This window comes from Falco punctatus (assembly GCF_963210335.1).
Source record: "Falco punctatus genome assembly, chromosome: 4".
Lineage (NCBI taxonomy): Eukaryota > Metazoa > Chordata > Aves > Falconiformes > Falconidae > Falco > Falco punctatus.
In genome coordinates this window covers 48,050,177-48,064,327 of record NC_137583.1, presented here as the reverse complement: position 1 = coordinate 48,064,327, position 14,151 = coordinate 48,050,177, and the positions used below count along the sequence as shown (strand labels likewise).

General features: G+C 43.2%; 1 protein-coding gene across 11 annotated transcripts in view; it reads right to left on the bottom strand.

Annotated features, from left to right (window-relative positions):
- The window catches only part of DOT1L (DOT1 like histone lysine methyltransferase), a 76,904-nt gene that overhangs the window by 37,670 nt on the left and 25,083 nt on the right, over nt 1-14,151 (bottom strand). For 10 of the 11 annotated variants that reach the window (XM_080382228.1, XM_080382222.1, XM_080382225.1 and 7 more), the window contains 3 exons: nt 11,498-11,592; nt 8,675-8,737; nt 563-618 (listed from right to left, as the gene is read on the bottom strand). In XM_080382228.1, coding sequence (XP_080238354.1) covers nt 563-618; nt 8,675-8,737; nt 11,498-11,592 — 214 coding nt within the window. Of the gene's footprint in view, nt 1-562; nt 619-8,674; nt 8,738-11,497; nt 11,593-14,151 lie in introns of those variants that run through there. The other variant, XM_080382224.1, reaches the window with a different exon arrangement.

The following is a 14,151-nucleotide window of genomic DNA, read 5'->3' as shown; positions in this document are numbered from 1 at the left end:
AGACTTTTTCTTCCGTCCATAAGGCTGAAAGACTGCAAAGCCTTTAAAAATACAGAACAATATCCTATTGCTTTTCAGAAATTTACTCCCTTTTTGCTACCATCAGAAAGGAGTCTAACCCTCTGTACAGATCTTCACAGAAATAAATCTTCAAGACAATCAGCTTAAATTAATTCCCAATTTAAGTTGGAACAGACTCACTTGGGTCTTTTGCTTTTTTTTTTTAAAGCCTAGCTGTGTGTACCAATAGCCAAGATAACTATGTTTTGCTAGAATCACTGACACGAACTACGAGGATATGCAAAACAGAGGTTTATACTGCTCTGTATAACCAGAATTTATCTTGGATACACCCCTGTATGGAATATCATGGGACGTGCATTTAAACCCATTCCTCTAGTCAGAAAACAGGATCTAAAGAGGCCAGTATAAAAGTTGGCAGATCGACTTTTGGTATTTGCTATGGAAATTCTATATAAAAAGCTGGCCAGCCTCCCAATTTCCATTATACAAACTCCCAAACATCCAGTTCATAAAGCAGCATTCAATCGCTGTACTGTACCTTGTGTTTGCAATTCTCTCTCTCCATTCTTCTGAGAGGAAGTCACCTCTTTCCAGCTTAAAAAAAGACAAAGAACACACAAAAAAAAACACACACACACACACACACACACAGACGGGTTAACATTGTTCCTTGCTGCTCCGCATCCCTTTTCCCCTGGCCAAGGCCAAGCATGCTGCACCAGCCCAGGGATGCTGCTGCGAGTAAGGCCAAGCGAATTCCTTTGGGAACACCAAGGGGACCAAGCGCCCAGCTGCTCCTCGGCTCCCCATGGTGCCTCCCTCACTGCTCCCACCCGCAGCTGCTCTCCTGCCCCAGGGGCAGTGGGGAAGGGTCTCCAGCTTTCACCACTGCCCTCTGAAGACTGTGCTCCACAGAGGAGCCAGCAATGCCGTGCAGCACCCCGACCAGCAGCGATCAGCAAACCCCCCTCGAGCCCCCGCTGACTGCCCTGCTTCGGGGGGGAACCGGAGCAAGGACACTCAGCACGGGGTCATAACTCAGGCTCTTGTTGCACCAGACAGGCATGCATTTGATTTTTAAATATAAAACTGGAATGCTTCTAACACTTTCAAGTAACATAAAGGGCTTATTTGAAAATAATTCATTATGACTTCAGTGACTTATAAAGTACCTTTCTGATGAAACCACAGCCAGTCCCAGCTACACAACTAACACCCAGCAATGTTTTCTCAGTTGTGCTTTTGAAATGAGAGGGGAATCTACGGGCCATGCTGTTTCACTGTGCCACAAGTAAGGCAGAAGAAGAGTTGGGGGAGGACGATAAGAGGAAGCAAGAAAAAAAATAATATGCAGCTGTATAATGACGACGACGCACTTTGAACAAGCAAGAAAGATGATGGCTTATATCAGAACCTCAGGAACATCAAAGCAACGACAGTGACTGCTTAGTATCCTTTTTCTGCATATACTCCATCGCATGGAAAGAAGCAAGCGTTACACATGCCAGCACTTATTCTCATTTAGTGACAACTCAAACAGAAGTGCCGGCACTGCAATGCAGACACACTCGAGCTACTCTCAAGCCTCGCTAGCTGAGCCAGGATCCCTGTCTCCGTGAAGCACCAGAGCCTGGTGTTTTCCACTGCAGCTTTCTCCTCTCAGCAGAGCAGCCCGGAGCCACAGAAGGGCTGACAGAGGCAAACCTGTCTGAGCCGCCGGGAAGGACAAAGCCACAGCTGCCAGCAGGACTGGGTTCGCTTCTCGGGAGGAAAGGAATTGGGGAAAAGAAGTCCAAATGCCCTGCTGCTACACACAAGACGGGTGTGAAAAGTGAACATTTGAGGGTTCTCGGGCAAGAGATCAAGAACTTGGCAAAGATTCTGAAGTGTTAGAAACTAAACGTGCTGAAAACAGCAGGTTAGAATAACTGAAGTTAAGTCAGAATTCTCTGTTCTGCCAAACAGCTAGGCTGAAATAAGATTTTAAAGCAGAATTACTACCTGTATTCTCACACCTACTGGGAAGGGATGCACGTTTTGATATCCCCATTAGAGTAAAAACAAACTGGATGTTGGAGCGTGAACTCAAGAGAGATCCAACCTAACAACATACTAGTAGGTATTTTCAAAACCTAAAGCAGAAACTCAATGAGACATCAGAATAGTTCTAAGGAGTACTGACCTCCTCTCACCTCATATATGGAAACAATTTTTTTTTAGTTCTGTTTGCCCTATTTGTAAAATGGAGACCATTTCTAGATTATTTTTAATACATAATTTTGTCTCAAAGTCTTATCTGTTCTTTAAATAGTTTCACGTTGAGTAACCAAGACACAGGAGAAGAAAACCCACATGCAAGGCAACTATATTTATTTTACAACAACTTTTGCAAGTTAGCTTCTATATTGCAGTCCTCCACACCACATGGTTTAATGTCCACACAAGGTTTTCATACACTAACGGGAGAAAGAAAAACATTTGAAAAATAAGGAAGCATGATTATAAAGCCACGGTCTAACAAGAGAACAAAGAACCAGTGTAACATGAAACTATTTTCAAATACTAAGCTTCATATAAAGGTCTTGAAATCTAACCTAAATGGCTGTTCTACTTTATTTGGATCCAGTTACACTATATGTTTGTCCTGCCCATGTGGTCAGGAAGAGCGCAGTTAAATCCAAAATCTCCATGCTTTAAACTAATACAACCCATGGAGGCTGAACACCTTTTCCCCCCTCGCCCCCCCATCTACTTTGGCAAGATCTAGCCATGTTACATTCAAATGAACCACAGCCCTGTTTAAGCCCATCTATTTTTGTACCGTAATGCTACCCTAGCTCATACTTAGCCAATAGTTGAGGGGAAAATCTCACCAGGAAAAATACTGGAGTATAGAAATAACCAGATGGTCAACTGTGGCTGGGAGAAAATTGGGGTTTTTTTTCCTCTCTGGAAGCAAGACAGTGACTCCTGGAACAGTGGTCTGCTACATGCAAAACAAAGTACAAGAGGTATTTAATTGACTGCTCCTGACACCCAGTTTCTTTGCCTACTCTACGTGGGGAGCAGTAATCAATAAATGATGGCCTGAATGGAGGAAAGCAGAGCCTTCCCCATCAACTGACAACTGGAATCCAACAAAATCCCCCCCAAAATCCCAGGCAACTCTGTGGTTTACAGTAATTTCGAGAGCAAAACAAGAACTGGTAAGGAAACTCCAGCTCGCTCACTCCTGGCCAAGGGCTGCAGTAGCTAAACCAGAAGAAACTGGTCCATTATGGCCACGCAGGGAGAAGGTGGCACACCCATGCAAAGCAGCGGTGACAGCAATGGGGATGCACTCAATCTCTTCCCACCAGTGTCCCCACCCCCATCCCGGTCCTCCTCTCCCTTCGAAACTTAATCTCCTTAGTGAATAATGAATGGAAGGGACCATCTGTAATGCAGATATTTTCATCTGATTAGACAATGCAGGAGCCCTGCTTTATCTAAAAGGATAATTAGCTCAGTGAAATCCGCTTCAGAGAGCTGCCAGCCTGCATTGTTTCTAAATTTAGAAGCCAAAACAGTTTTTTTTTATTCAGGTTTTTCAAACAGATAAATTTGCTCTACGGAGACTGCAGAAATAACGCTCAACGGCATCTGATTCCTCTAACTCTTCCTGTAAGTCGAAGCAAACCAGCAGGTCACCGCCCAGGGGGAAGCAACAAGAGGTACAACTCCAGCAGCGTGCATTCGTCACGTAGCAGAGCAACAGTTGATGAAGGTCAAGCCCCTCCAGCGTGGTGGAGGGCTCCATTCTCGCCCCAGCGCCGGGCTGGGAGTCTCTCTGGTAACGCTCTGTTTGACCGGCTACACTAAGCCATAAATTCACACGCAGAATATGCCTCATTCCAGCAGCCTCCATGCAAACACTTGGCTCACAAAAACCAGTCATTTCTGCCTGGAAAAGTACACATGGTTATTTTTAGGTTCCTGTTCTTTTCAAAAATAACTAGAGGCATGAATCCAAACCTCCAAAATGTGGCATCATTTCAAAGCCACAGGGGACATTTGGAGGGCTTTTCAAATACCAAAACATCAAGCTCCTGCTGAAATAGGGCATTCGAAATTATCTGGGACAAACAGATATCCTGCCCTCTCCTCAGCAGCAGGGCACTGTTCAGCAATGGAAGTTTTTAAATACCAGTGATGTCAGTTATCCCCACAAACCAGCAGCTGGTATCAGGCAACAAGAGACAACGAAACTCCTACACAAATCCCTCTGCTTTTGCTCAGAACTGAGATTTCCAGGAAAACAGGCCAGAGGGGGCACCCCAAACTCAATCAGAGGCAAGCCTGTGAGCTTACAGACACCAGGCTCCCCCTGATTAACGCACAACAAAAATCACCGCTAATCCACGGAGCTGAACCACAAGAGCATCCTCAGCAATTAGAAGCTACTGGGGTTTCCTCCGAGCAGACAGCACACGTGCCGCCGATGTCCATCCAGCCAAAATCCCAGCCTTTAGCAACACTGACCTGTGTTCTCCTGCCCTTATTTTGAAGACCTGTAGATGATTCCCACCTACCACTAAAACAAGCTTCTGTGGAACAGGGGGAGGTATTCTGTTATGACAACCCTGAGTAAGCAAAACCAAACCAAATCCTGGCCTTGTGCAAAAGCCCAACATGCAACTGCAGCTACCTCCAGCTCCGCTCGCTGAGACCTACTCTAACCTACGACTAGAAGAACGCCTTCCCCTAGCAGGAGCGTACAAGAGGTGGAAGGCACTGAGAACACACTGAAAACTTTCTTCAAGGGTACCCCGGGAAGAACACCAAAGCACTTTCCGCTACATGGCAATGGCAGCACTGTGCCCTAGATACCTGGAGATGGCTCCCATTTTGGAGGCCGCATGAGGATATTTACAGTTAGAAACCATGAAAACCCATCTGCCTCTTAATTGCAATATCACTTTTTAATTCGATGGCTGCACATGTGCAGAAAATCCCCAAGAAAGACTCTCTAATTATCTCGGCCTAATGACCTTCGAAAAGTCTCCTGTTTCCTTCAGACAACAGTTTTCTTGAAAAGAATGGGGTAAGGCTAATCTTGGAAACTCCTCAGTTCCATGGGAAGAGAGAAAAAAAAAGAAGATAAAAGGAGTTGAAACAAAGTGAGATGTGTTGGAAGTGGGACATTCTAGCTCAACAAGCTGAAGCAGCTGATGATGATAAAAAAAGCCCTAGCAGTATAATGCGTTCCCTCTGGATGCAGAAGAGAAGACCTGCAAAGAACATGATTATCCCTAACTGGTCAGGAATTAGACATCAACCACCATACAACCATAGCACAGGGATGTAAATATTGATGTCAAGTTGAAATATTATCAGTTGAATATAAGAACTAAGAAAGATTCTTATCAGAAAGTGTTACTCTTTTGGGTTTGGGGGAATTTTTTTTCCAATTAGACTCATGAGATTGAACAGCTCATTTAAAATGAAACTCTGTTCATTTAACAGGATTATGAGATACGATTACCTACAACAGCTGGAGATCAGGAGACTTACAAGCCAACCTATGGTGAGCAACCTTTCTCCCACTCCTCTCATGCCCCAAAATGATCTTCCCACTCTGCAGCTGCAGCAACGACCCATTCTGCAGCTGTAGCTCTGCAGAAGCCTCAGGCACCCAACGTGCCTCAGGACTCTGTGTCACTAGCTACTGGAGAAGTTTAATATGCAATTATCATCTGCAGGTGACTACACAATGATGTTTTTGTTTTACTGAAAAAATGTGCATATATGTGACTGCATATTTTGTATGGAAACATTTCTCAAAAGAGACTTTTTTTCTATGATTGTGGACAAAATCGAATGGAAATACACCTGGATGATCAGGGTTTGTTTTAAATGTTGTCTCAGAACCTTGCTCAGCAGAATTCATGTGTCCAAGCTGCTGAGCTTGTTGCAGAGCTGGTAAGGGCAATCAACTGCTGCCTCACCAAAACAGTGCTAGCTACAAGACAAGACTTCACCAGCAGATCACTTTTCAGTGAGAAATCAAAAACCCATTTCTGTTGGAAACCTATAATTGTACTAGGCTCTTGGCTGTTAAAAAACACACACACCACCCACAACCCTGCAGGCTCAACTCCAGGATTTATTGCTGCCTTATGTACCACAATTTTTACTTTTACAGCAAGGCAGCTGTTATGTGCATGAAGTCAAAACCACCGTCCACATTATTCAGACAAAGCTGCAGGTGTGATCCGAGACTTGTCCCCACTGAACTTCTGCCAAGCTTCCCTCCTCCAACACTTTATTCTTCTCAAAATATTTATTTTTCATCTGACTGCCTAAAACATTAGAGTGGAATCCACAAGTTAAGCTCTGCTGATGACAGACCATTTCGATTTGTGCTTATTTGACTTCAACATTTGGAATTTTGGGATCCCACTAAGCATTCTGCAGGGACAAAGTTGTTTTCCAGGCAGATAAAGATCCCAGGTTTTTAATTCCATGCCTTCCAGTGTCTTCTAGCTGTATTATGAGACATGTTTGCTCTGTTTAACAATAGTCACCTTAGAAGATGCTAAGGAGTTACTAAAGAAAAATATACTGTTTGGCAAAAGCCTAGGATGTTTGATGAAGCAATAAATTCTAAATAAAATCTGCCCTGTGTTTCTACATGTGAAAGACCAAAATCTATCATCAAGCATCACTACCACAAGGTGATAGGAAACTTTCCTTAAGACAAGAAGTGCTGCAAGTGTTCAGCTCTTCTCAGAAAAGCAGACTGTATGTTCAAGAGAAATGTTACTCTAAACACTTTTCAGAAAACAGTTTCAAAAGCCAAAGAACCCAGGAAAAAATAAGTAGCTTTGTTTCAGTATAGTACCAGACTCTGTCACTTGGAATGCACAATATGGAAATGCTCGCTGCCTACGGCAATCAATATGCTTTCAATATTTTAGTCCAAGTTCCTATCCTATTCTTTAAATTACACAGCTCGCAAGCAGAGTATCTTCAGTAACAATTCCTTTCATGTAATGCCAGCTGGGTGACACAATGGAAAAATGCCATATGGCCACTTCATGAAAAGTAAAGCATTCACAGTGTTTCCACAGCAGGAAAGAGTTAGCAGCCTGATATCAATCCTCCTACAAACTAGTCCCACAGCAGGCCCAGCATCCCTCTGAAGAAAATCACGCTATACAGTAAAGGCATTTCAGGAAGAAAGTGCAGAGGCAGGTGGCACTATCACCTTATCCCGCCTGCTTCCCAAAGGGATGGTTGTAGCAACCTTCCTTACAAGATAAGCCCTCTAAAGAGCACTGGGGATCTCAGCAGACACAGAAAATTGGGAAACAACGCCTGGCCATCTACGACCTGCCATTTGATCCCACACTGCTGGAATGCTGAAAGCCATGTGGTGCAAACCATTCCAGTAACACAGCGATAATGGCTCTGTACAAAAGGAAAATGAAGAAGTAGTTCCTCAACTACTTGCTGGCACTTCAACCGCGGTACACGTTGCTAGCTGTGACTTCTGAGCAGGAAAGTGTCACCCAGCTTCTCTGGGCAATTAACGAAGAACCTTGATCCATCCAGCCTCTTCTCTGACCATAGGAAGGTGGTAGGAGAAGCATAAAAGCATGTATTTTCAAAACTCCCAGTGGGTTCCTATTGTACTATGACTACGTACATTTCCTCATTAGAAAGTGATGAACTGGGGAGCAGATTTTCTTAATGACATTTAAGAGGGGGGAGAAAAGGAAAAGGGGAAGGAATGACAAGGCAGTGCACGACTCTGCACATGCTTCACACTACCATTACAGTGGAAAATATCCACAATGATTAAGTAACATTTGGAGGAAGGGGAAAGCTATTTCACCATGTGTCCCTAGCCGCAAGCAGAGAGATCCTCTGTAAGGACCCATTTACTCCTCCTGCTCTGCCTCCACCCTCACAGCACCTAACTCCAATCCTTTCCAAATCAGAACTAACCACCCCCCATCCTCCCTGAGCCCACAACCCACCCCTCGCACCTCCAACTACAAGCCGTCTATCCTGTTAATTGGTCCTGGAGTTTTCTGCTCTAATCTCACAGTGCTGGTATTCATCCAGAACTTCAGCCCCACGCTCCCGTGTTGAAACCCCTGCCATCCCATCCTTGAAACCCCTGCCATCCCATCCCCTCCCACCACCTGTCCCAGGAGAGCACACCTTCACCTGCCTGTAGAATCAAAGCTTCAGCTTTTGTTTCTAGCAGGAGATTTCAGAAACCCAGGAAGGAGCTGCCATTTTCAATAGTCTACACAGCAGAACCTCCACACCAGGCGGGACGGGGGGGATATTTAATACAAACATACAAAATTTAAGACACATGGCAGCCCCAGTTAAAATTAGAACATTTTAGAAGAATAAATCTTCCAAGAGCTTCTGAAAAGACCTGAAAGTGCTTCCAGTAATGCCATATCACATCAAGCAAGTCAGAGACAAGCCTGGGAGGATGTCTTTGAGAACACCATCCTCAGGATCAAGATAAAAGCCAGGAAACAGATATGACTCATACTGCTGCTTGGCTGGTGAAAGGCTGAGGAGGACTTTGCAAATTCTGTACATCAGCATGGACCATAAAGTTTTTCAGCTGAATTTCACTCACTGTGTATTCTGCATGTTTTTTCCCATACCATTTCATCCACTTTCTGAACTCTCTGTCCATCGTCTAGAAAAGGGAGGAAAAACAAAACCACCGATTAGGATTTCTCGTGTTACCAGTTACACCACAGTAAAAGGAGATGCAGCTCTGTTTGTGGATCCCCAAGACTTTTGTTTGGTAGGTCTGGCATTTTTTGCCATTAACACTCAAAGGATAGGCAGACAGACAACTACTGTATGTAGTTTAGTTTCCTTTAAAAAATAAAAACAACTTTGCTTCATCAGGGCCAAGTCAAAGCTGGCATCTTATTCTCCCCCCACTTTTCATCAAAGTTACATGTTATAAGCAAGGCAATCTGAGCTGACGCTGCTCAGCACTAAAAATGGTGCAACCTTAAGTAGCTACTGTGTTGTGGTACATAATCCCACAGCAAGTAGGAGGCACTGAATGCAGCCCAGTCTAAGCCCAGACAGCAAAGGAACAAACAGGATAAAGACAGGTCTGCCAGGGTGAACGAGAAAGCAGAAAGCAACATGCAAGGCACTGCAACAGCGAATGGAAGGAGCATCACAGCTACTGGAGCAACCAGGGAGAATGGGTCAAAGCACATCTAAACAGCCTGGGGCTGCGGAGGAGGGAAGGCTGTAGCTACCCAACCAGGTCGCTGGCACTAGTTTTCCATTGCCCAAATACAGGAGAAAGGAACCAAAACCCCCATACATCCAGATAGCTTCGTGCCTTACAAATATGCACCTCCAGAGTCACAAAATCTTGTCCCCATCTGTATAAACTGACCATGTTTAGCACAGGTCATCAGAGTGGTAGTGAGGGTCCAGCTACACCTATTCAGTACATTTGAAAATGAAACTCAAGTGTCCTGGAAGACCGGAAAAAAACCCAAAACAAAACAAAAACAAAAACTCCTGAGCTTTAGGACTTGACTCCACCTATGGGAGGGCCCAAATTTGGAGGTAGCAGGCAGAGGAGATAATGAGAGCAGCATAGCAGGAATTCTGGCTTCACTGACAGCTTGGAGATGGTGAACACCTCCATCAGTTGGTCAATAAAACAGTGTGTGTTGACAGATGTGTTTTAAAATTCTTTATGTTTCTAAAGCACTCCAGAACTCAGTAGGATAACTCACAAAAATCTTCACTATTTTCATACACTGTGTGAACTTACATTTTAATATTTTTTTAAGACAACTTCACTAAAAATCCATAACGTTCTTCCTCCTCAGCTGAGGCTTTTCAAAGTCATCTGCATTAATTATCATAGTAACCAGAGATGTGTTGCCACAGCCAATCTTAACTAGAAACCTAATCCAATCCCTTCCACAAATGTTTGTCAGAGATGGGGAGGAAAACTGGTCCACTACACACGGCACGAGGCAGATTAGCTGTGCACAGGCAGCTTCACATGTTCTGACACTGCAGCAGCTGCTGAGTTGTTAAATCTGACAGGACATTGTCTGTAACCAGAAGAATAACACAGTATATTTTGTTCGTCCAGTAATAATGAAATAACTTATGAAATACTGGTGTACTTCTGAAACTGAAGGTACCCCATGTACTCTTAATACTCAATTTGTGGGTAACTTTTTTTTTTTTTTTTGCTAACCATTTTCACTAAAACCTTGTGTTTGCACAATGACATAGAGGGGTATTAGTGAAAGTGAGAATTTAACTTTCCCTCTTAAACACCGATCTTTAAGTTTACTAGTAAACACAGACAAGAGTCCGGACCTTGCAAGTGACTCCCTAACGAGACCAGAATGCTCACGCAGAGGGACTGCAAAGAGTGCTCCAGTTGGAAATTTCCACTGGGTCATGGCAGGAAAAACAAAATAGGATTTTTAGACCCTTGTCTGATTCTCTTTGCCACTGTGTTTACGCATTTTTGCCCACACCACTGAAAAGGAGGATCAAGGATTTTTTTCTTCCCCTCCCTTCATAAGGTATAATTTTCTAGCCTGTACAAACTGAGTCAGCTTGTTTTAGCAATATGGAGGGTAAGTTTCTGTTCAGACTGCTGAAGAAAGTAAACTTCTTATGGTAAGGCATGACTAACCTCTATTGTTTGCTTGCAGCTCAATTGCCTTCCAGGTTTGTCTTGGAACTGATTATCTTTGTGTCTCCCCATTGGCACAGCATTAGAAGTGCAGAGAAAACTGTCTGTCTGACTAAACATTACGGTTTTCTTACAGTAAGACTTCATTTAGGTGCCTGCTAAGCACTTATTAACCAGATACAGGCTAATTGACGAGGCCCGTGTTGGGTAACAGTTTAATAACTAAGCTGAACTTCAACTCTAGAACATTAAAAAGGGGCATCACTACCATAAGCAGAAACACAGCCTTTAAAATCTTTAAGAAGGTTTGTTTGGTGAATTCATTCCTAGACTTGCTGAACGCTGTGGTCTCTGGAAGCCCTGTATCGGAGCCATTTCAGACACCGAACGATCGCAGGTGTCCAGGAGAAGCTTACACTGCTTCCCTTTGAGCAGCTCCTATGCCATTATGCTAAAACAGCGTTACATCTCCTAGTCCTGACACCACTTCAGAACCATGTCAATGCTCCTTCTGTGCGCCCTGCGAGCACTGCTAGCAAATGTCCAGCCAGACTCCTTTCCCCAAGCATGCCCTGCTCTAGGTCTCACTGACCTGAGAAGCAAAATCAGCGAGGGCTGAAACTCTACTTTTTTTCCTGTACAGCACTTCACAGGAATCCTGAACCACTTAGTGAGCCTTCAAATAAGGCATATGCACACAACGCCAAAAAAAAAAAAAAAAAAAAAAAAAAACCACACACCACCAAAATACCTCACCTCAGCATATTTGGCTGGAATATCAGCTTTCTCCACACCGTAGTGATGTTTGCAGTTTGTGGCTGCAGCCACTTGAAGCACCACCTGACCCACACCTGCAGGGAAAAAAAAAGAAAAGAAAAAAACCAAAACCAAACTAACAAACCTGAGGACAAGTTTCAGTAGAAAACCACTGCAAAGGGAGATAAGAGCTTTCAGAGCAAAGGGCAGCAGGAAAAAAAAAAATAATAATCAGGTAATCCGTGGGACTAGAGTTCAGGGTACAATGTCACCCCACAGCTGCGTCTGACAGTTCCCGTACGAACCTGCCTGTCTCTCAGCTGAAAAGCAGATTCAAGGCAACGTGCATTACTGAAGTCCCACTTCCCGACCAGATGTGCAATACCAAGAACCTGTTTTTCAGTAAAAAGGGTTTACATCCCAACTAGAAAGTAAGCAGCACAATTTCACTTTTCTTACAGCAAAGTATTTCTAGCATTGTGGCTCTGAGGTTTACATTTTTCAATACACCGCGCTCTTTTTATGACAAGAGCGTACAACTACAACATTTACCACAATATTTGTATTGAAAATTATTAATGGCTACTTTATTAAATCCTACAGGCTCATTTTCACAAATTCACACAGGTTTCAGAATAGCTGCGTTATAATTTTTTTAAAATTGTATAAGCATTCCTGCAAACCTACAGGTTTTACATTGTAAATCACTATCTAATTAAGTAAATGAACAGTTAAGACAACCCCTACCACATCCCAAAATAAATACTTGTTGGTCACACACCTACGCCATTAATTTAAAGACTGGTTATAGTCTAGCAATATTTATACTGGTTTTTACCATGAAATGCAGCACAAAGTCTGAGAAGATGTAAAGCTTATTCATATACGAGCTACTTAAGAATACTATGTTAGAAAATATTATAGGGTTTAACACTCAAAATTTCAGGAGCAACCACTACGCTGGCAAGACTGAGTCTTACTTCAAAATGCATGATTCCCATCACTCCAAACTCTACCTGCATAGATGCTACCAACAGTAACCAGCTACTTTTTTTCCTACACCTCGCCTGAACACATTCCCTGTGCCCCCACCCCAGCTTATGCTAAAATGACAAAAAAACACTCATTAGATTTCTCTCTGTATGGGCAACCCGCATTTTACCCACCCTAGAGCAGTACCATTCCACATTTGTTAAATCAGTTAATTAAGATTTTCTTCAAACATCCGATATTCATCCACAGGACGTTGATACATCGCTTTTTGTCTCTAACAGGAAATGGGTTCTTGTCTCACCCATGCACTTCATCACTCTGCAGATGACCACATGGGAAACAAGAGTGGATCTAAGAGGAGAGCCCATTTCAGAAACAGAAAACATACTGCTGTTTTCCGTGCCGCTGGCTGCCGGCAGCCAGCGGCACTGGTAATTGCAGGGGTGGAACTCCTGCATTTAAACCCTTACCACTATCATGTTGTCAGGCACAATGAGAACTCTAGTGCTGACGGGGGTTTTTTGGTTGCTTTTTGGTCTTTTCGCCAACTCGCATTTTGCACACGTATGCATATTTCATACGCGTGCAGGTAAGGATGTACAAATTTACGCAGGGGGAGAACCTGGACAACCAAAGATGTGAGGCAGAACTGTTCTGCTGTTTCTTATTTCTGAAGAGCAAGGAGGACAAAGACTAAAGGGACAATGAAGAACACACTGCATCGTCAGATAGCATACGATACAGCGTAAGAAGTTGTTAATCTTGTCTGTCTTTGCCCTTTCTCTTTGCAAGAACTTAACTGCACTGTAATTGCAGTTTGCCTAACGATGATGCATACCTCTACAAATTCCTCCTGCAATGAGCCACATATTCATCCCTGGCATCTCACACAAACTAACAAGAACAGCCCCAGCACCCCGGTGGGGGGTTCAGCCCTGCTGTCAGCCTCTGCCAGATGCACATTGTTATTGGAAAGGCATCACATTTACCGATAGAACTAATATGCTATGACAGCGTTTTCATTTATACTGCATGCAACACCGCATTGATTACAATTTACAATAATTGAATGAAGTACAAAAAAGAATGAAGTACAAACTCAACAACTAACTCCTGGTTTTGTTTCAGTGCTCCAAACACTAGAAGCCAAAGGCTTCTGAATTTAAACCGTTCCTTTCATACAGGCTTTTCAGACTGAATTTTTATACCGCTGGTCAATCTCCAAGATTAAAGTGGAGAAGTTAGCAATAAAAACCTGATTTTATTTCTGACGATAGCAGGTAAAAGTGTCTAATATTTGAGCTTGTTACATGATTAGCAGCCCTACAGGACTTCAGATATGATCTTTCTCAACCTTCCTGAACAAACAATTGCAAGCATCTATGGCAATTTTTTTCTTCCAGATGGAAAATAGTTTGTCAGATCTGATGCCTTTCCAAATGTCTCATCTGAACATAAGTCACTGAAACAGGAAATTTCAGACATAGGTCCCACCGAGGGAGGCAGGGGGGTTAAAAAAAATAATAATAATTCCCTGACTGAAGATGTATTAAGTTTTGCGGGGGATGGCAGTCCTGCTGTATTTAAATTCAAAATGTATTTCGGGTTTACCAACTGAATGTATTTTGAAATATTGTTTTCTCAGAAGTCCTGTATCATAC